The sequence below is a fragment of the Catharus ustulatus genome, chromosome 25 (assembly GCF_009819885.2).
Source record: "Catharus ustulatus isolate bCatUst1 chromosome 25, bCatUst1.pri.v2, whole genome shotgun sequence".
NCBI classification, from domain to species: Eukaryota; Metazoa; Chordata; class Aves; order Passeriformes; family Turdidae; genus Catharus; species Catharus ustulatus.
The window spans coordinates 4,730,286-4,750,607 of NC_046245.1; the positions used below are offsets into that span (position 1 = coordinate 4,730,286).

Here is a 20,322-nt window from a genome sequence, read left to right on the forward strand (position 1 = left end):
TCAGGGACTGTGGGCTCCTCCAGGGACTGTGGGCTCCTTCAGGGACTGTGGGCTCCTCCAGGGACTGTGGGCTCCTCCAGGGATTGTGGGCTCCTCCAGCTCTGTCCATGAAGCCCCTACCAGGCTCAGAAGAGACAACTTCTGCTTGGGCAACATTTTTGGGGAGCTAAAGAGGATGCAGAGAGAAGTGTGGGGCTGCAGTCTAAAGTATTGACTGAAATGAACAGGGGTGCTCGTTATGCTGATGATGGAGAGGGGGATCCCCTGTGTCTCCCCAGCAGCACAGCAACACCTGTGTGGACACGACCTTGTCGCAGGAAACATGTAACTGAGGGAGGTACGAGGGTGGAAGGTGCTTGTGGGCAGCAGAGAGTGCAGGGAAAGTCTGGGATAGGCAGGAGTGTGGGCTGGCTCAGTGAGGCAGGTGAGGGCTGTCTGTGGTGTGGTGACAAGCTGGAAAAGGGACACCCTGAATCCAGCACTGGGGTCCCTGGGCTGTGAGGCTGAGCTACAAGCTGGGTCCCTGACATATTTATAACCTATACGGCAATGTGGAGGCACGGGGACAATCCCACGGGGCTCTCTGGAAGACGCACGCCCCAGAAAGGCCGCAGGGAGCGCAGAGGAATCGCAGGTGGGTTTATCTCAGCATCCCACGGACGCGCCCGGCTCGGGGCACCGCGGAAGGACGGGGCCGTGCTGCCCCCGCGTGGCCGCCGGCGGTACCGCACAGCGCCCGGGGCCGGGCTCTGCGGGCTCCCCAAAATCCCCCAAAATCCCCCAAATCCCCCGCACCCTCCACTCCCAGCGCCTCTGTCCAGCGCGGAGAGCGAGAAGGGAGGGAAAGGGCATCCAGCTTGTCCGTGTGGTGGCAAACGTGTCCCCATCTTGCCCCCATCACGATGGAAAACCAGGCTGCGGAGATGTCGGGGTCTGCCCAAAGCCAGCAGTGAGAGCAGGCAGGGGAGGTGTGACCCCCCCAGGCAGCGCAGAGCTGGGAATGGCCTCATTCTGCCTCATCACAGGGGCCTGCATCCTCCTCCTCCTCCTCCTCTGGGTCTGTGATCCCCGCGGCAGAACGTGCCATGGCCTTCATCCAGCGCTGCTTCAGCTCCTCGGTGTCGGCCATGAAGGTGAACACCTGCCGGGACTGCGCCAGCTGGAAGAGGTGCCGGGACTCGCTCTGGGGCACGTCCCGCACCTGGTAGCCCAGCAGGGGGATGGAGGTGAGGGCTCGGACGTCCTGCCAAGGAGAGACAGCGGTGGGAGGCAGGGGATGGGCACAGCGGGATGTCCCCTGGGCACAGCGGGATGTCCCCTGGGCACAGCGGGATGTCCCCCGGGGGTGGATCCGAGCCAGGCCTCACCTGCGGGGCTGCATAGATGTAGAGCACGAGGGGATCATCCTGTGGGATCACGAACCAGCCCCGTGTGCCCCCCTTGCCGTTCTTGTCCAGCAGCTGCAGGGAACTGCAGAGCAAACTCCTGCTTGATATCTCTGCAGCTCCTTTCTGCCAAAATAACCATCAAATCCCTCAGTACCCAGTGCAGATGGTAGAAGGGGCACTGAGCTGGGATAATTTCCTGGGGAATTCCCTGCCCACTCCAGAAAACCCCCCCTAAGCAGGGGCAGGTGGGGGCTGTCCTGGCTATGATGGTGCTGCTGACATTCTGTGGTGAAGGGAGCCCCGCTGCTTGGTCCCAAGGCTTGGAGCAGGAGGGAGGGAGATCAACACATGCACCTTCTGACTGCTGCGGGAGTGACTCCCAGCCCTCCTGCTGCGGGTCAGGGCCAGGCTGGGACAGCGAGGCTGGGGACCGGGGTGGGTGACAATGCTCAGAGGGCACGGGGCGGGCAGAGCGGGGCGGAGCTCACCTCCAGGATCCCTTTGTATTTCCCCTCGCGGTCCTCCAGCACCGTGTGGCCAGTCAGGAAGATGAAACACTCCAGGCAGACGCGGTTCGGGCGGTTGCCATCGTACTGCAGCTCAGCCTTGTAGTCGGAGCAGCGAGCACACACCACCTGCAGCCACCAACAGGGACACTGGTGACACCAGGGCAGGGCTGGGGGACCGGGAGACAGCTCCATGAGGAGCTGAGGGGCTGGAGCAGCCCTAAGCCTAGGAAAGGGGTACAAGGTGTAGGAGAGGTGCACTCCTGGCCCACTGGCCACCCGAGCAGGTGTGGCACGGGGGACTCACATATCCACAGGCTCGGCAGTGGTGCCTGCGGCGGGTGATGGCGTTGAAGGGCTCCTTGCAGCGCATGCACATGGTCACCAGATTGTCCCGCACCCACTGCGGGGCTCGGCGGCCCAGCTCCTCTGTCTGGGGTGGGAAACCATAGTGTGGGTGGTCCCAGCCCCTCTGTCCTCAACCCTTCCCCTCCCCTGCCTCCCCCCGGGTTGGTTTAGCTTGGGACACTGAAGCACAGCAAGGTGCATTCTCCTGAGCAGCTGGAGCACAGGGAGAGCAGGAGGGTTACCTTCAGTGCAGGGGTGTCTGTCTCCAGTCCATGGACTGCTGCCTTGAAGGTCTCACTCCTCTTCTCCTTCCTGTCAATGGCATCTTGGAAGGCCTAGAGGGGAAGGCAGGGCTGGAGGGGCACTGGGGGTGCTCTGACCCAGGGCATCCAGCTGGGATGGGGGGGCTGTGCCCCCTCTCCCAGCACTCAGTGGTACCTTGATCCAGTCATTCATCTCCTCTGTAGACCTGGGTACAAAAAGGAGATGGATGAGCTGTTGTCCCTCCTCCCCGAGGGTGGAGGTGCATGATGTCACCCTTCCCCTTACCTGGCTTGCAGCTCCAGAGTCCGCTGCTTTCCCGAGACCAGGAAGGTGTGAGGGAACTCAGTGTCCTTCAGCTCCCGCACCTGTGGGAGACCACAGAAAGGATGTAGAGATGAACCCATTTCCAGCACACCTGAACCTTTCTCCATGACATGGGGCACAGGCATGTCCCTCAGGCACAAGCTCTTCAGCCCCTCAGATCCCACATGCACAAGATTCCACTGATTTCCCAGGATCAGAGTACCAACCCCACTCATGAATCCACCCCTGGCTCCAGCTCCTCCCTCCCTCCCCCTGAGGAAGTTCAGGCATCAACCACACCACAGAGCAGAGGCTTCTGGAGGAGTCAGGAGCTGGGAGAAGCACAAAGACAAGGTGCCAGTCTGACCTTCATGCCCTCCACATCCATGCGGAGGTGGACCTGGAACTCGGCGCCCACCTGGATGACCTTGGGCACGCAGTACAGCAGCATGTTGTTGAACTGGGAGAGGGGAGAACAGGGTGGGTTGGAGCCCAGCACTGCCTGCTCCGAGCTGTGGGTACTCCACTCCCCAGGGCTGAGCTGGTCCTTGGGGAGAATCCCACCTAAAGCTTGACTGTTTCTGCCCCAGCCCCCTCCCAGGGATCAGCAGATTCCCAACCGTGTCCTGCACAGGGTGCTCTGCACTGAGCAGGGTCAAACCCCCCCAAGCTCTGAATTCACCCCCTCTGTGTCAAGGTGACCCAGCAACACCCTGGCCAGGCTGTGCTGCCTCTGTTCCCACTCCCATCTGATCTGCTCCCTCCCCTGGCCCAGCACCCTGCTCCCACCAGGAACAGGTACTTCTCCGACGTGCTGTTGTTGCGGGTGGAGATTTTTTGGATTGGTCCCTCCTTGATCAGCTCGTTGGAGGGATCCACGATGTCATCCTCGAGGCCCAGCCTCTGATAGACCACCCAGAGGTTCTGCAGCCGTTCCTGGGGGAGGCAGAGGGACCTGTTTTGGCGAGGTGCTGAGCAGCCACAACCTTGTCACTGCTGGGTCCCCTCCATGCCCATCTCCCAGGCAGTTGCTGAGTACTGGGAGAGGTGGCACAGCTCTCTCAACTGAGGTGGATCTCTGGAAGCAGCTCCCAGCCTTGACCAGTTGGTCACATCCTGGGGGTGGTGGGGTAGGGCATTAAGAGCAGGGTCTAAGCTTCACAGCTGAGCCCACAGGGCTCTTGTCTCCTTCAGGGGGACAGTCCTGTGAGCTGCAAAGCATTTCCAGCTGAGACAGGGCCTCACCATCTCGGCAATAGCTGCATTGGAGTGCTTGGCCACCATAAAAATCATCTCCAGGGCCTCTGCAACGAGAACAGACAGGCTGGAGGTGAAACACCTGCTCTGGAGCTGTGGGAGGAAGCTCTGACTCTGTCCCTCATGGATGCACATGAGTAGCAGCTGCTGCCCTTCTGTGAACAGAACCCAAGTGGCTCTGAAATGCTGTGCAGGAGTCTGGGTACACCTGGACTGCACATGGAGGGGTCTTGGAGGGACAGACAGCCCCCTCCTGTATCCCTCCACCCCAGCAGGACTGGGAACTGTGTTATCCACAGGGTCTGAAAGCTCCCCCAGCTGCTACAGGTCTCTTTAGGGAATACTGTGGACACCTGACACACCATCCTTCCCCTCTCCAGCCCCTGAAAAGGCAGAATAATCCCTCTCCCTGCTAGAGAAGGATCAGACTGAGAGGTTTATCCAAGGGCACAGGGCAGCTGGTGAGTGAATCCAGCTATTCTGGTGCACATGTACAGCACTGGGGTTGTTATTTCCCTACAAACCCACCCTGCCCTCCCCACCGTGGAGACCCAGAGCCCTTACTCTCAGCATCGCCCCTGTCGGGGGACTGGGGCGGGAGTTTGCGGACATAATCCTTCAGGAGGAGCTCGTAGCGCGGGATCCTCTGCACAGGTTCCAGCATGTGGTGCTGCAGCGTCAGGTTAGCACAGACCTTCCTCTTCTGGGCAGGGACAGCAGGCACAGAGAGAGGAACTGTGACCAAGGCAGCTCCCACCCTCTGCTGTTTCCCCGTTCCCAGGACATTTTGGGAGCTCTGTGCGATTCCCCTGCCCTGCCCTTACCTGGATGTCAGCAATGAGCTCCTGGAAGGGGGGAGATTTCTCTGACCAGGCTGTGATGAGCTCCACAGCCTTGTCAAAGTTCTTCACATACTCCCCATACATCTTGAGAAAGGGTGCAAGCTTCTGGATCACATCCCCAATGCGGGGGTTGCGGTTCCTGCAGGAGGGAACCACAGAGCAGCAGCTTCCTCAGTCTGTCAGGGTGGACAGACAGGGATGGACTAAAGGACCATGGTGGAATACTGAGGTTTTCCCTGCAGCAACCTGCTACACCCCCATGTCACTTCCTGCTCTCCAGAACAGGAATGTCCCCACCTTGCAGCCACCCTCAAGCCACCTGAGATGTCACCCAACTTTCCATACTCTGATCTGAGCGTTTTAAGGAAGTGTTTTCCAGCACAAGACATTTGGAGAAGAACAGGCTGAGCTCTGGTGGTGGTGGCAGCCCAAACTCAGTGCTGCTGCTCCCCCATTCTGGCCAAGCCACCCAGGTGTCCTGGCCTCCCCTCCTGCAGCTCACCAATCCTCCATGCGCTTCCGCAGCTCGGGCAGGAAGAACTCGGAGTGGAACTGGTAGATGGAGGAGATGTTGGAAAAGATCATTTTCACCACTTCCTCTGGGACTGTCTTCCCAGTTTTGGCTTCTTTCATCAGTTCTGTATAGAATACCTGGAAGAAAGAAGGGTGAACAAAAGGGGCCAGGGAAATGCTTGAGGATCCCATTGCCTGAGACTGGCACATCACCCAGTGAAAGGCTTGACTGTGCAGGAGGGAAATCCCAGTCTCCAAGAGGAGAGGGGAATGGAAGGCTTTGCTGGGACAAGGGTGCTTCCCAGAGGTGTGGGGGTGTAGAAAAGGCAAAGGCCAGACCAAATCTCTGGCTGCAAAGACCAGCAGTCCACGTGTTTCTCATTTTTACAGCTTCAGTCTCTCCAAAATCCCCTTGCATTGGTCCCTCCAGTCCCCAGTTCACCTGGTCAAGGAGGTGGAGGCGGTTGACATAAGCCTGCTCTGTCTCCAGCAGCTCCAGTGCAATTTTCTTTTCCTCTGGTTCCTGCATGGGGAGCAGGGCTCAGTCCCGTGGGCAGAGATGAGACTCTGAGCCAGCCCTTCCTGAGTGTGGGCACCCACCAAACTCTGGAGCTCACCTGGCTGCCAGGCTCCAGGCCTGGGCCCTGTGGCCTCCTCCAGTTGTCCTCACAGATTTTGTACCGCAGTGAACGGAGGCATTTGAAGCTGAGTCCACGCCGGCCTTGCTGATCCTTCTCCTCATTCCCTTCTCTGCTCAGGGAGCGGCTCTGGCTGGCAGGGAATGTTGGAAGCTGCTGGGGCTGCCTGCCTGCTTGTCCCTTTGGGCAGATGTGCTGTCCCTGCTACAATGTCCCTGCTACAAATGTGATCTGCTCAGCCATTCCCTCAGCACAGCCCCCAGCTCAAAGCCACCTAAAGGGACAAGAGCAGCAGCTGCCCAGTGCTGACACTGCTCTGCTCCACCACAGCCCTGCAGTGCAAACATCCTCAGCATCCTCACCACAGGGCCAGGATCCAGCCTCTCTTCTCCCAGAGCCCCCTGCTGCTGTGCCCAGTCCCTCTCCTGCTCTAGAAAAGCAGGATCCTGCCATTTATCCCACCCACAGCTGTGGCTTTCTGCCTGCTGCCACCATGGAGAAAAGCAGGGAGAAGCCCAATAGCCAAGAGTTTTGAGCCAAGAGCAGGCCATGTGCGGGTGGTTTTGCAGACAGATTGTTTTTTGGTGGTGTTCCTTCTCCCCTTTTCTGGCAAAGACAAAGAAAGCAGGTCCAGAGCAGGTATGAGGGAGAAGCCAGCGTGTGAAGGTGACAGCAAGCGACCTGTCTGCCATCCAAGAGCTGGTCCCTGCAGGAAACTGCTCTGGGCACAAACTGGAAAGATATCCACTGCAGACAGGAGTGGGATGGATGGGATGGGAAAGACATGAATCGGACATCAATCTGCAAAGCTGAGAATGGGAGGTGACTGAGGGGCAGAGACTCGTCTGAAGAGGATGTCAGCTCCATCCCATGCTCAGGATGTCTGTGAGCTCAGGAGTGCATCCACAGCCATGCACAAATCCCCTCCTGTCCTGGGGGGCTGGCAGAACCCTTCAGAGACAAAGAGGCTTCTTCCATCTCCCAATGCCTCCCAAATCTGTGTCAGCCTAAAACCACAGCTGAGTCCCAACAGGGAACTTCTCTCTTTCTATTTACGCTGACTTAGGCCAAACCCTCGTCTGTGCCAAAATGCTCTGCTCATTCCCAGGTTCCCCAGCTTCCTCTGAAAGTCCCAAGTTACTTTTATTTCCTCTAAATCAAACTCACACTCCAGAGCAAACAAGAAACACACTGCAGCAGTGACATGGGGGCAGATCAAACACTGCAGTGCTTCCAACACCACATCACTGTGGGATGGTGGGGACAACCACAATGCCTGGGGAAAAGCACACAGCAGAGATGCAGGAGTTCCTGGAATCAAATGAAATCTCGTGCCTGAACATCTTCAGGAACTTCTGCAAAATTCATCTGCCCAACCACCCAGCCTCTCCAAGGCTCACTGAGAGCATCTCATGGGTGCAATGAATGGCAGGATTCCATATCTTGATCCAAGAGATGGAGACATTGAGGCACAGCCCTGACAATAACTCACCTGAAGCCTCAGAATTATTTTTACACCAGAGCCAGGGCAGACTCCAGCACATATTGTCTGAGGGTCCCAGCTCACACTTCAAGGGAAGGAGCTGTTTTAAGAAAGGAATTCTCTCTTTCCCTTAACATAATGCTTTATGTTTCCTCTCCTAGGAGCCACATCTCTGCAAACAACAGGACAGTCGGAGGCTGGGACCCTCCCAGACACCCAGGCAGTGAAAACCCCATCCTACATATTTGCAAACCAGGATTCCTTTCCCCAGCAGCAGCAGCAGCCATAGGATGCACCAGCCAGTCTGAGTGTGAAGATGCTGTGTGGGGGAATGGGCTGCCACAACCTAACCCTGAACCAGGCAGAACCACTCACACCCCACTGAGGTTTTCAGATTTGTGCTCATGACCCGCAGCAGGAGGAAGACACTGAGGCAGACCTGAGTGGTGAAGAATTGCAAATCACCCTGTCAGCTTCTCCACAGTCTCCAAACCACCTCCATGGCAGGTTTCTTCCTTCCCAAACCCACTGCACGTGGAGCCCTAACACACCCTCAGCACCCAGAGCCCTCCTGCCTTACCAGTGCTCCTCAAATGCAGCCACCAGCTTCACCACACTCTGCTGAATATCCGCCTTTCCCTCCATGGCACAGGCTGGGAGCAGGTCCTGGGTGTCCAGGAGCTGCAGGGGCAGGTACTGGGGGTTGCAGCTCCTACCTCTGTCCCCTTCTCTGCTCTGAAGTGTTTCTGGCTGCAGTTTGGGAATGAGGATTTGCACGAGGCAAAGCCCACCCGCTGCCCTCTCTGTGGTAGCAGAGCTTGTCTCTGGGTTGGCCTCAAAAGGGAAGGGAAAGAGGAAGCACAGTACTTTGTGGGTAGGAGAAACACTGAGAAAACACTGGGAATTGCTTCAGTTTGGGAGGGATAACAACGGTGGCACAGCCAAGGCCAGAGCAGCAGCAGGGATAGTGCAGGGTGACCTGGGACACATCCTGGCTGTGCAGCTCAGGTGGGATGGGCTGTGTCCCACCAGGCTGGGCTTCGGGGTGGGAGTCTGGACAGCCCAGAGGGCTGGAGGGGTCAGGAATGGGCTGGCAGGACCCTGGTGCCCAGGCAGGGCTGATGTGTCTGTCCCAAACACCAACAGCTGCATGGGGCCAGCCAAGGATTGCTGGTAATAACCATGAGAATGAACAAGATGTGGCTGGAGAACGGGCCACGTGGAGGCAGGGGAACACTTCTGCAGAAAGGTCTGAATGACTGCACTGTGCATGAGAACCAACGTGCACAGAAAGTGAGAAACCCATCCCAGAGCTGTGCCCCAGGACCCTGCACATCCCCTCAGCCAGACAATGCTGGAACCAGGACTGGAGATCTCCTTCCCTTTATTTTCCTTGAATTTTGGGGTCTTCCTTCCTTCCTTGCTTCCTTCCTCCCTTCCTTCATTTCTTCCTTCCTTCCTTCTCTTTTTTTCCTTCTCTTTCCTTCCTTCCCTTTCCTTCCTTTCCTCCACGACTTCATGGTTTCTCCACACTGAGCTGAGGATGCTCCATGATGACCTTAAATGAGCTTCAGGAGCTCTTCTCTCTTCTTCTTCCTTTTTTCCTTCTTTCTTTTCCATTCCTTCTTTCCTTCCTTTCTTCTCTCTCCCTCTTTACCTCGTCTCTTTTCTCTCTCCCTTTTCCCCAAACCCCTCTGACAGTAAACTCCCTTAAACCCTCGCCCGCTTTCCTCGGCCCCTCCGCCGCCATTCCCGCCCCTCAGCCCGCTCCCCCCTCCGCACTCCAGAATGGTTCCTCCCGCCGTGGTGCCGTGGTTCCTCCCGCCCCCCCCCCCGTGTGGCGGTGGTGGCGGCCGGCGCGGTGACGCGCGAGCCGTGGCTGCCATGGCGGCGCTGCCCCCGGGGCCGCTGTCGCCGCCTGGCGGGGGCGCGGCGGACGCGGCGGGGCCTGAGGGAGGCGAGGGCCTGTTCGTGCTGCTGGGCGCGGGGCTCGCCACCGCCAGCCACCCCCTGCTCTACGTCAAGCTGCTCGTGCAGGTCCGCGGCGGGGGGAGCGGGGGGGGACAGCGGGGTGGGAGTTCCGTGTGGAGCGAGGGGCGCGAGGGCAGGATAACGAGGGGATAATTCTGGATAATGCTCCGTGCGGTGGGGGTCACTGTATATACAGCCCTCCCCCATATGTATAAATATATATATAAAACGGGGTGCCTGGGCGGTGGGGGCACCTGTAGGATGGGCCTCAGTGTATGTAGTGGGATGGGGTCCCAGTGGGTAATGGGCAGTGGGACCCCAGGGTAAAGGGAGGAGGTGGAATCCTGCAGAGTGTCCCTATGGAAACCCTCTGGTGCTGGGGGTATATACAGTATGTACAGCCCCCTGTGCAATGGGGCATCTGCAGGATGGGGAGCACCTATAGAATGGGGGATCCCCTATGTAAGGGGGTGTAGTCCCTGTCTATGAGGGGGGTCAGGACCCCAGTGTAATGGGTGGCAGTGGATTCCTGTTTGGTGCCCCTATGGAGGCCTCCATGCACTGGGGGTCACTCTTTATACAGCCCCCCATTGTAAAGGGACCCCTGAGCATTTGTAGAATAAGGGACATCTGGGTATTGGAGTCCCCCATATGCAAGAGGATAGGGTCTCCTGTACACTGACAGACCCTATATAAAAATGGGGTCCTATATAATAGGAGGGTGAGGATGCCTTCTACAACAGGGGCACCCTATAATGGAGGGGTGAGGCCCCCTATACAGTGGGGGCTCCTTTGTAGTGGGGCATTGGGACCCCTTCTGTGAGGGGGAATGGGGACACCCAGTAATCTGGGAATTCCTATAAAATTACCCCTCTGCCATGGGGCCTCCCATGCAAGGAGAGATAGGAAACCCCAAGATCCTCTCAGTAACAGGGACCCCCTAAAATGGGTGGGTGGAGGACCCCCTGTAACTTAGGGACCCCATAAAATGGGGAAAGGAGTGCCTGAGAGTGATGGGGGGATTCTGGGATCAATCCTGCTCACACTTTGGGAACACCAGAACAGAGACCTGCTCACAAGGTTTCTCTCTCAGGTTGGGCATGAGCCATTACCTCCAACGATTGGAAGAAATGTGCTGGGGAGGAAGGTCCTGTACCTGCCTGGCTTCTTCACCTACGGTGAGTGACTGTCCCTCCCTGCCAGCACCAGGTCCTGCCCTTGGGGAACTGGGGCTGGGAGCTGCCAGGCAGGCTGAGCTGACCCCCAGCAGCACTCCTGCATCCCCTTGGGGTCATCCTGAGGCTGCAGTGAGACATAAACCACCACAACTCCCTGCAAGGCTGTCAGCTTTGTGTTCCTGTGGCACATTGCTCTGGGTTTGCACCCTGGTGAAGGGGTTTGGGAGGTTTTAGGTAGTGTAGGTGTGTTGCAGGAAGGTTTTGTGTGTTTTGGAGATTGCAGAATACTTTCCTTCTGCTCCAAAATAGCCCTGGAATAACCTGCCCCCTGCCCTGCTCATTTGTGTTGTAGATGGAGCCCTAAAGGGACAGAAATACCAAGAAAAGGGCAGGTAATAGGTTTAGAAGGAAAAAAAAGTAGTATGTTCTTCTTTTTGTTGGTGGAGCAGCATGGGAGAGGTGGGTGAACACTTTGAGACCTGCTGTCACAGCAGGTTTGCTGTGGGGAAGGGGAATTCTGATGGTCAAACTGGGCCAGTCCCAGAATCAGCCAGTGGTATCCATGGGGTGGAACCAGCACAGGAGCAGGATGAGAGCACTGGAAGCCCATCCTGGGACACCCAGGGCTGGAAATGCTGCAGTGCTGCCCTTTGGAAGATGCCATTTCCAAACAGATGGGCAGTGTTGGATGATGAAGAGGTGCAGAGCCTGCCTGGCTTTGCTTAGACAGTACAGGACAGGGGCCAGGAGCCACCAGCAATAGTGGGTTCTAGCCCACCTTGTTGTAGGTGGGAGAAATGGGATCTCTGGGCTTCTTTTGCAACTGGAGACCTGAGGAAGTGTGCCTGGAAGAAGGTGGTGGGGCAGGAACTGAACTTGGGTTTGTGAGATCCATATGAACCCTGAGTCAGACCCTCCTGGGGTGGAGAGAGGAGGTGACAGCACAAAGCACATGGGAGTATCCCCCCTGCTTGCTTCAGTCCAAACTGCCTCAGAGCCTTTTCAGGTGAGCAAAACCATGAAAAGACAAAAAGTAACCCAAAATATTGGAGCTGTCCTTCCAGATTAGGCAGATGACAGAGAGTAAGAATTATTGTCTTCCATATGAAGTTTATTTAGGACTGTTACAATAAATTACTTCCTGTGGGGCTGTGGAGTGGCTGCTGTGCTGAGCTGAGCCTGGCATGGTTTCAGCTGAACCCTGGGGCTCTTTGGTGTGCTCTCCATGCACTGTCCCCTTCCTGACTGACAGCAGCCTGGTGTTGTCCCACCCAGCCAGGCACATCGTGGAAGTGGATGGGAAAAGAGGCCTCTTCCGTGGCCTGACTCCTCGCCTCATCTCAAGCACTTTATCAACCATCACCAGGGGGAGTGTGAAGAAGGTAAAGGTCAGCTTCTCTCTCCATTAATCACCTGCAGGGTCACTGCTACTGCAGCAAGTGCCTGCAGCCAGCCAGGGCTGCACAGGAGGACTGATGCATCCATCCCTCTCCATGTCCTGAGGGAATAGTCCTTTAGTGCCTTATCCCCAAAGCATTTTTTAATTTATAAACCATTTAAATTTGATTTGGCATCCCCTTGCCTTGCATCCACTGTCAGCAGTTTTGTGACTCCTCTATTCCTCTATTTTACTTTCCATCCTTTCTTCTGTGTTCCTTCTTGCCTGTGTGTCTTGTCCTTCCATCTAAAGCACAGCCTTTTGTGGGTTCCCTCGGACATCTCCATCAGTTCTGACCATGTTTCTTCCCTCTCCACTCAGGCTTTTCCACTGGAAGACATGGAGCACGTGTCTAACAAGGATGATGTGAAAACTTCACTGAAGAAAGTGGTCAGAGAGGTGAGAAGTGGGTATTACTCATTAATGAGTGGCTGGGGAGGTCCCTGGGCATGTGGGTGAGATTGCTTGGAGAGAAACTGGAGTGAGAAGTTTGTGGTGTTGAGTGGCCGTTCTGTGTCCCTCCATGAAATAATTCACAGGAATAGAGGTTTACCACAAGAACACATCTCAAAAGAGGGACCCAAGATGGTTTTCCCCACACTGAGGGAAAGGGCCTGGGCTGTGCAGGAGGAGCAGCACAGCTTTTCTCACAGGTGTTTTCTCTTCCTTCCCAGACATCCCACGAGATGATGATGCAGTGTGTGTCCCGGGTGGTCTCACACCCTCTGCACGGTGAGTCCTGTCCCCTGGCTGGCAGCCTCCTCCAGATGGGGATCACCCCAAACCCTGCTTACTCAGAGGGATGATACTTATCATACTTGTCTATCATATGAGACTGATGCTGGGATTTGCCTTCAGGGACTAACACAGCTGAGCAAAAAGCTTCTCTCTTCCCATTCATCCAGGACCTTGTCCTAGAGATCTTACTGGGGTTAGGGCCAGTAGCAGCCTTCCAGTGCCTAAAGAGACTCCAAGAAAGCTGGAGAGGGACTTTGGATGAGGGTATGGAGAGACAGGACACAGGGGATGGCCTCCCACTCCCAGAGAGCTGTGTTAGATGGGATATTGGGAAGAAATCCTCCCCTGTGAGGGTGGGCAGGCCCTGGCACAGGGTGCCCAGAGCAGCTGTGGCTGCTCCATTCCTGGAAGTGTTCAAGGCCAGGTTGAACAGGGCTTGGAGCAACCTGAGAGAGTGGAAGGTGTCCCTGTCCATGCCAGGGGGTTTGGAAAAAGATGATCTATCCCTTCCAACCCAAGCCTCTCAGTGATCCTCTGAAATCCTTCCCACCACTTACAGGCTCAGGAAAGGCCCCAGTTTCTAATGAGTCTTGCAGTGCTGATGACCACTGAGAGGAGCTGGAGATGCTGCGAGTTGAGGGAGAGCAGAAGGATCATGTTTCATTTTCTTTCACATCCATTACAACCCAAACTGGATTTGTTTCTCTATCAGCCCTGTGTTTCTTTCCTCTCAGTGATCTCCATGCGCTGCATGGTCCAGTTCGTAGGCCGGGAAGTCAAATACAGGTGAGTGGCTGCAGCTTGGGAGGGCCTGGGGTCAGGGGTGCCAAGTGGCTTAAGAGACTGAAAAATGAGACTGAGCTGAGTGACTGGGGCTTGAAGGGATGTGGGAATGCTGGGCTCTGTCCTTGATGTGTCTCTGTTCCACCTTTGGGGGTTTGGGGCTGTATCACCCCTTGCTGATCACACAGTGAGTCTCCTGCCTTTTTCTTTGGCTGTTCATGGAAAGGGAAGGCAGCAGGGAGGCAGAGAGGACAACACAAAGCTTTGCTGCAGCCCTGCTTAGTCTGTAAAGTTTTTCCAAGCCTTTTGCTGTGCCAGTTGCCTCTCTGCAGGGCAAAACTGCAGTGGAGCAACGTGGAGTCACACTAGACAGGATTGGAGCCAGCCCACGACAGCCAACTCGAGTTCCCAAAGGCAGGACAGGGTTCTTGGGCTTAGAATCAGCCAGATCTAATCTGTACCCACTCACAAAGCCTCACAGAGCTCTTGTACCTTCAGCATGGAACAGTTGTGTGCAGGCTGGGTGTTCTCCCAGGTGTCACTGCAGACTGGCAGAGTACACACACAGCCTTCCTTCCCTCAAACCCGCCTGGTCTGAGGAGAGTGAGCAGAACAAGCTGCCTTCTGCTGGAATGGTGGCTGGGGAGGCACAGCCATGGCTGGGGGCTGTGGGATGCGTGTGAGGTTGCACAGGGCAGATGTGGAACAGCTCTGCACACTCACAGCTCTTTTCCTTTCTTGGCAGTGGTGTGTTCAGTGCCATTGGCAGGATATTTAAGGAAGAAGGGATCCTGGGATTCTTTGTGTACGTGAGTTGTTGTTTAAATACTTTCTCCTGTAGCCTGAAGGCACTGATGGCTCTCCCAGCAGCTCTGCCAACCCCAGCTGGAGTCACACTGAGCTGAAACCTTGTCTGACCAAGGGACTCTCACATCACTCCCACAATTAAAGCTCTGCCTTTGACAGCACTCCAGTTTGACCATTAAGTTTGCCCCAGATCTTATCTTCAATCAGACCTTCAGAGCCCAGAGGAAGCTGTATTTTTTCTTATCTTTCTTTTTCCCTTGGTACTTCTTTGTGTTTCAGTGAAGGGCCATTTAAAGCATTTGTTTGTGCAACAGGCACCAAGATCAAGTGCAACAATAAGATCCCTTGTTGAAATGAAAGCCAGGGCCTGGATAAGCAGCATATTCCTCTGCAGAGCACTGTGGGTGCTTGTAATGAGCAGGTTTATCTGTGTGCTTGGAGTGTGGTGGTGTCCGGACCAGGAGGAGCTGAAAGGTGTTTCCAGCTGCTTACAGAGCATGGCAAATTGGTGCATCACTGAAATGGAAGTTCAGTGGACACCATTCTGCTTGAACCCTTAATTAATGCTTCCTGCCTTTCTTTTTTACATCTACATAAAAGCAGAACCACCTGCTGTCTGTGTTCATGGTGGGGAGATAACTCACTTTATTATGTCAATAATAGTAAAGGCAGCTCTGGAATTTCAGTAGGGGTTTGCAGGATGCCTTTGGCTCTGCAGTCACAAAATATGAACCTCCAGATGGAACCTGAATGCATCAGGAAGAGGGAAGCAATCACAGGGGGTCTCACCCTGTCCTGCCCCAAGGGGAAATGGCCAGGGGTCTGCAGAGACCCCACCCATTGAGTGTCACTGCTTCTTCCTTTGGCAGCCCACAGCTTCTCAGCTGAGCTGTGCAGCTCCAAATCTGCTGCACCAGATACAGGATCCTCTGGGGTGGTCCCTGTGAGTGGGGCATGGCTGGAGCAGGCTGCTCACAACCCTCCACCTCCCAGGGAGGTGATCTGAAAGAAGCTGCCACATTCCCTTCCATCCATGTAAAATAAATCCTGCTGTTAACTTAATAGTTAACAGGAAAGGCTTTAACACCACCCAAATTGTCTCAGGAGGGCTCTGAAGTTCTACATGCTCTATAACCCTGCTAGGAAATCCCACTGCTGTGAGGGGAACACAAACAGCATCTGAAGGACCAAACTGCTGGTTGCTGGTTTTCTCTTCTCAGCCCTTGTGGTGCAATCTCAGCACATCCACTGCCCTAAAATCCTGGCAGTGCACTTGTTTCTCATAGCCTGATAACCACCCCAGCAATAACAGTGGCACACTCTGGGTTGTGTGCCTGGCTAGAGATAAAGACTTTTCAAGGATGGATTTATCTCCCTTCCCCTCATATCTGCAACAGGCTCCTGCCAGCCCAGGAAGGTGAGCTCCAAAACTGCTGGGCATGGTCAGCTCAAGGATGGTTTGTCCCAGGTGCCTTGCACTGGGCTTTCTGCCATTGGCTCACATCACTGTGTACCATTCAGGCTTCCTCCTCTGCCTGCTGCTGTTCCAGCTTTTCATCATCTTCCAAAAATATTCCCAGTTCAGATCTTGGACATCTCAGCAGGTGTGAGAATTGCAGCACTCACTTTAGTAGTAAAGGCAGTGCTGGAATTCCAGAAGGGGTTTTCAGGCCTGATGCCTTTGGCTTGTTGGCTTTTTTAAGTTCCTTTCTGCAGCTCTCAGACCCCTGGTTTCCAGTCATCCAGCTCAGGGCCAGCAGCTGTTGTTACTTTGGAGGAGAGAGGGATGGGATCATTACTGAAAGTAGAATAAACAGTCTGACTCCCTATCAACAGTTGGGTGAGGTTTTCCTTATGGGGCTGCCCTGGCCCAGCCCTTTGCTCCTGGACTTTATTAGGCTCTGTTGTATCTGCAGCAGCTCAGGAGCTTCAGACTTAACTTTGAGTTAGAGAAATGATGGTTTTTACAAAGGCTGAAAGCCAAACACAAAGCAGAACCTCTCTTTGGGGCCAGAGAGCTTTGATTTCTTTGTCCTGTCTGCTGCTCTCATGTATCACATCTTTGAAGCCAGTGAATGTTCTGCTGAAGGTTTCTGCTGTGCCTGTCCCCTGAGACCTCAGCTGCATCCCCAGGGCTGCTGGGGCCTTAATAATGCACAGGTTGTTCCCAAAACCAGTCCTAGTCCCTGCTGCTGTGCAACAGCCACAGCAGGAAACAAACTGGTCCCTTGCTCTGAGGAGGCAGTGTTGTGTTTGGGAAGAAACAAATGACTCAGATTTATGTGCTTGGAGGTGGCTCTTTCCAGCTCAGCAAACACTCCTGACAGGCTTCTGTTCAGAACTGACCACATCTGGTCAAGCACAGCTTTTACACACACCTGGATCCTTTTTGCAGTGGAAGAACTCCTGCAAAAGAAGAAAACCCTGCTGTGGTGCAACAGATGCTGCAGAAGCACCAACAAACTGGAGAAACCCTCTGGAATATTTTGTTAAATTGCCATTATCTGCAAAAGCTGGCAGTGCTGGTGCTGCTGGGAGCTCCAGTGTGTCAGTGGGAGGCATTAACCAAGAACTGTGCTCCTGGGGGTAGCAGGGACTGGAAAAAATCAGAGGGACCTGAGTGTGCCTCCAGTTACTCCCACTTCTCAGTGGAGCAGGTTGTGCAGGAATAGCCCCCCTCGTTTTGATTTCTAAAAGAAGGGAGATGCCACAAAGAGATGAGCTTCTCACTCTGCATCCAAAAGAGCACCTTCAGAAATGGAAACCACTTCATTTGTGTCTGGCTTGTGTTTCTCAGCAGGTGTTGGGCCAGGAAGGGATTTGGGATAGAACAAGGGGATTTGAGTCATGCCCAAAACACAAGATTCCAAAAACTTTCTGGCCAGAGCAGCATGTGTAATACCAAGTTTGAAGGCTGAGAGAGCTCTTCCCTGAAATCTCCCTTTATAAGTTCCTCCCAAAGTAAAAATTCCATTTTGAGGGAGTGGAGTTCCTCTGAGCTGGTGGAGGAAAGGAGGGCTGGGCACCTCGGGAGGTGGCACTGGGACCCTCCTGCACCTCACACCCTCTTTTTGCCCTTGCAGTGGGTTAGTCCCTCACATCCTGGGGGATGTCATCTTCCTCTGGTGCTGCAATCTCCTGGCTCACTTCATCAACACCTACGCGGTGGATGACAACGTGAGTGGAAGTGCCTGAGGGAGGGCTTGGGGTCTGGACCAAGGAGTTACTGGGGGGCAGGGGCTGATTTTATATAAACCCCAGGCTTTGGGGACATCCCTGTGAGTGTGCTGGAGGCACCGTGTCTGCTCAGGGCTGTGCTTCACCTGCACTTTGGGGGATCACAGTTGACAGCAAATGCCTTCCAGACTCTCAGCTGGAATGCAGCTGTTCTCCGTTGCTTTCTGCCTTGTCCCGTCCCCTTTGCCCCTCGCCTCAGGCTTAGGGAATGTCACATAATGACAGTGCCAGCCTGGTGTCATCCCCCTGCTCCACAACGCCTTTGGTTTCTCTCTGCAGTTCAGCCAGGCATCGGTGATCCGGAGCTACACCAAGTTCGTGATGGGGGTACGTAGGCAGCTGCCTGTCCTTGCCCCTCCTCCCACCACCTTTGGGCTGAGAGCTCCTGCTCTGGGGGCACAGGCTGCTCTGTACTTGACATCCCTTATCCAAGGATAACTCGGCTAACATGATAGCTGAAAATAGCGTTTTTGACACGGGGAGTGTTAGAGAGGCTGCTGGTTTTCTGTGCTTTCAGATCGCTGTGAGCATGCTGACCTACCCGTTCCTTCTCGTGGGAGATCTCATGGCAGTGAACAACTGTGGGTATGTCCTTCACACTGAGATCTAAAGCTTTCCCTTCCTTTCTTGCAGCCCCTTGTTGTCTGAATGGGCTGCTAACGACCGTAAAGCTTTCCTACAGCCCCGTAAACTCTGTGGCACCTCGAAGAGCTGGCTCGTTTCCTGTCCCAGGTTGCTTATAATTTTAGATCAGAGGGCACAGACACGAGCAGCAGAAAAGCTCAGGTGGTGAGAAATCAGAGTAGTGGTGGTGTGGTCCGATCTGAGCTACGCTGGAGGCACAGGGATCAAAGGGACCGTGCAGGCTCCAGGGAGCTGCACGAGGGAAGCAGAGCTCTTACTGCAGCGGTGGGAGCAGACAGGAGCAGGACCAAGCTTGCCTTCACAATTGCACTGCTGCAAGTCTTCTGCATTTGTGCTCACGGGAATGGGATGGGATCCAAGTCTGGTGTAGTGTTTTCTCAGTATCTGCTGGCTTTTGAAGGTGTAGATACAGTCCTGGACTCTCAGTGTCTCCAGGTAACGCTCCTTGTTTGTGCACCCCAGGGGTAATTAAATTACAGATCTGCTGCATTGTAAATAACGAGCTGTCACTTGGCTGCCAGCCCAGTGTGGACACTGTCCCGTGTCCTCATTCACACTTCTGCTGCTCTTCTGTTACCTGTGTGGGTAAGGTGACACATCCACCTCAGCTGTTCCCTGTTGCTGTGCAGGTTGCGTGCGGGCCTCCCTCCCTACGCTCCTGCCTTTGCATCCTGGATCCACTGCTGGAGGTACCTCAGTGCTCAGGTGAGGGAGCAGGGCACACGCTGGGCTTTGGGCTCCCTCTGCTCCTTCCCCAAATCTCCAGCATTCCCCAAAAGTGCCTGTGCTGCATCCTTGCTGTGCTCTGCAGCCTGCTTCTATCCCTCCAGTTCTGGCACTGATACCACCATGGCAGTGCTGCTCTGCCCATTGCACACCCCAGCTTGCAGCTGGGAGCTTTTAGCCTGTGCATTGCACACAGCAGAGTCTGTGCCCCTCTGCAGCTGTCACCCCTGGGGGCAATGCCCAACTCCAGCACCCACAGGGCTGGGACTTCACTTTGTCCTGCAGAGCAGCCCAGGATGCCCAGGCCTTGCAGCCCTGCCTTGGGCATGGAGTCAGGCCGTGCTAAAACAGCTGCAGTTCCCTGGGCAGGTGTCAGGCTGCCCTGACCCCAGGCTCTCCTCCTCAGGGGCAGCTGTTCCGTGGCTCCAGCCTGCTGTTCCGCAGGGCGCCCATCCCAGCCGCCTCCTTCCCCATCGACTGACGCCTCGGCAGGGACAGCTCATCAACCTGGACTCCTCGAGAAACCCCAAGCTTGTTTCGATATCTGTACATTTCTATTTTCTGATCCAAAGTCCATGGTGCCAGAACTGACACCTCCTCTCCAGCAAGGCCAGCAACAGACTTCTGGACATCTGGGTTCAGGTTCCAGCTGGACCAAAGCTTCATCCTCATGGCTGTCTCGACTGGGATGTGTAGCAGAGCAGAAAGCCATTGTCTCTTTGCTCTGGAGTTGCTGGGGAAGTCCAAGAATCCAGAAAGTGCCCAGGTACTAAAGAAGCCAGCCATGAGCTGCAGGGACAAAAGACTGCTTTGTTCTGCCTGAGCTGGGAAGCAGCAGGAGATCCAAGGTCACCTCCCTGGGGAGGTTATGCCAGGTGACAGCCTCCTGCCTCATCCTTTCTGAGAGAGCACCTTTGCCTGGCAGGTAGCTCATCCTGGGCAAGATCAACCTGGCATCCATATTTAAGGTTTGAGGGTACCTGAACAGCCAGGAGCATCCCACCTCCCATGGGCATTAAAAGGAAATTCTAGGATCAAAACAGGAAGGGAAACAAGAATCCCACTGCAAAGAACAGCAGAGTCCCAATGAGATGGGTCCAGCCCAGCTCAGGGCAGTGATGGGATGTGGACATGGAGAGAGCCCTTGGGAAGGGATACACACTGCCAGTGGTGCTGCTTTGGGCAGCATTTCAGTCATGGAATGGGCTGTGATTGGGATACACCCAGCAGAGCTGAGGGCTGGGCAGGCAGCCTGCA

The 20,322-nt window shown here is 55.1% G+C and overlaps 2 protein-coding genes across 2 annotated transcripts; one reads left to right on the plus strand and one right to left on the minus strand.

Annotated features, from left to right (window-relative positions):
* Window positions 1-857: 857 nt before the first annotated feature.
* Window positions 858-8,400, minus strand: FGD2 (FYVE, RhoGEF and PH domain containing 2). Its single transcript, XM_033080182.1, has 16 exons — window positions 8,123-8,400; window positions 6,039-6,192; window positions 5,864-5,944; window positions 5,411-5,559; window positions 4,891-5,047; window positions 4,631-4,769; window positions 4,055-4,113; window positions 3,599-3,745; window positions 3,177-3,269; window positions 2,792-2,871; window positions 2,681-2,711; window positions 2,485-2,577; window positions 2,202-2,327; window positions 1,877-2,023; window positions 1,368-1,511; window positions 858-1,243 (listed from the first exon to the last, which is right to left on the minus strand). The coding sequence occupies exons 1-16, from the start codon at window positions 8,185-8,187 to the stop codon at window positions 1,007-1,009; spliced, it is 1,902 nt and encodes a 633-aa protein (XP_032936073.1). The 5' UTR covers window positions 8,188-8,400; the 3' UTR covers window positions 858-1,006.
* Window positions 8,401-9,330: 930 nt separating this feature from the next.
* Window positions 9,331-19,652, plus strand: MTCH1 (mitochondrial carrier 1). The gene is made up of 12 exons (XM_033079955.2): window positions 9,331-9,579; window positions 10,607-10,691; window positions 11,967-12,073; window positions 12,451-12,528; window positions 12,804-12,861; window positions 13,602-13,653; window positions 14,396-14,455; window positions 17,541-17,634; window positions 17,974-18,021; window positions 18,212-18,279; window positions 18,969-19,044; window positions 19,472-19,652. The coding sequence occupies exons 1-12, from the start codon at window positions 9,331-9,333 to the stop codon at window positions 19,544-19,546; spliced, it is 1,050 nt and encodes a 349-aa protein (XP_032935846.1). The 3' UTR covers window positions 19,547-19,652.
* The last annotated feature ends 670 nt before the right edge of the window (window positions 19,653-20,322 follow it).

Bases quoted from the DNA above. Each gene is read 5' to 3' on its own strand.
- FGD2 (XM_033080182.1), bottom strand. From the start codon at position 8,187: ATGGAGGGAAAGGCGGATATTCAGCAGAGTGTGGTGAAGCTGGTGGCT. The intron at 5,945-6,038 runs GTGAGCTCCAGA...CTCCCCATGCAG, and splicing joins GCCTGGAGCCTGGCAGCCAG to GAACCAGAGGAAAAGAAAAT. The intron at 2,328-2,484 runs GTAACCCTCCTG...TTCCCACCCCAG, and splicing joins CAGACACCCCTGCACTGAAG to ACAGAGGAGCTGGGCCGCCG.
- MTCH1 (XM_033079955.2), top strand. From the start codon at position 9,331: ATGGTTCCTCCCGCCGTGGTGCCGTGGTTCCTCCCGCCCCCCCCCCCG. The intron at 12,074-12,450 runs GTAAAGGTCAGC...CTCTCCACTCAG, and splicing joins CCAGGGGGAGTGTGAAGAAG to GCTTTTCCACTGGAAGACAT. The intron at 19,045-19,471 runs GTGAGGGAGCAG...TCTCCTCCTCAG, and splicing joins GGAGGTACCTCAGTGCTCAG to GGGCAGCTGTTCCGTGGCTC.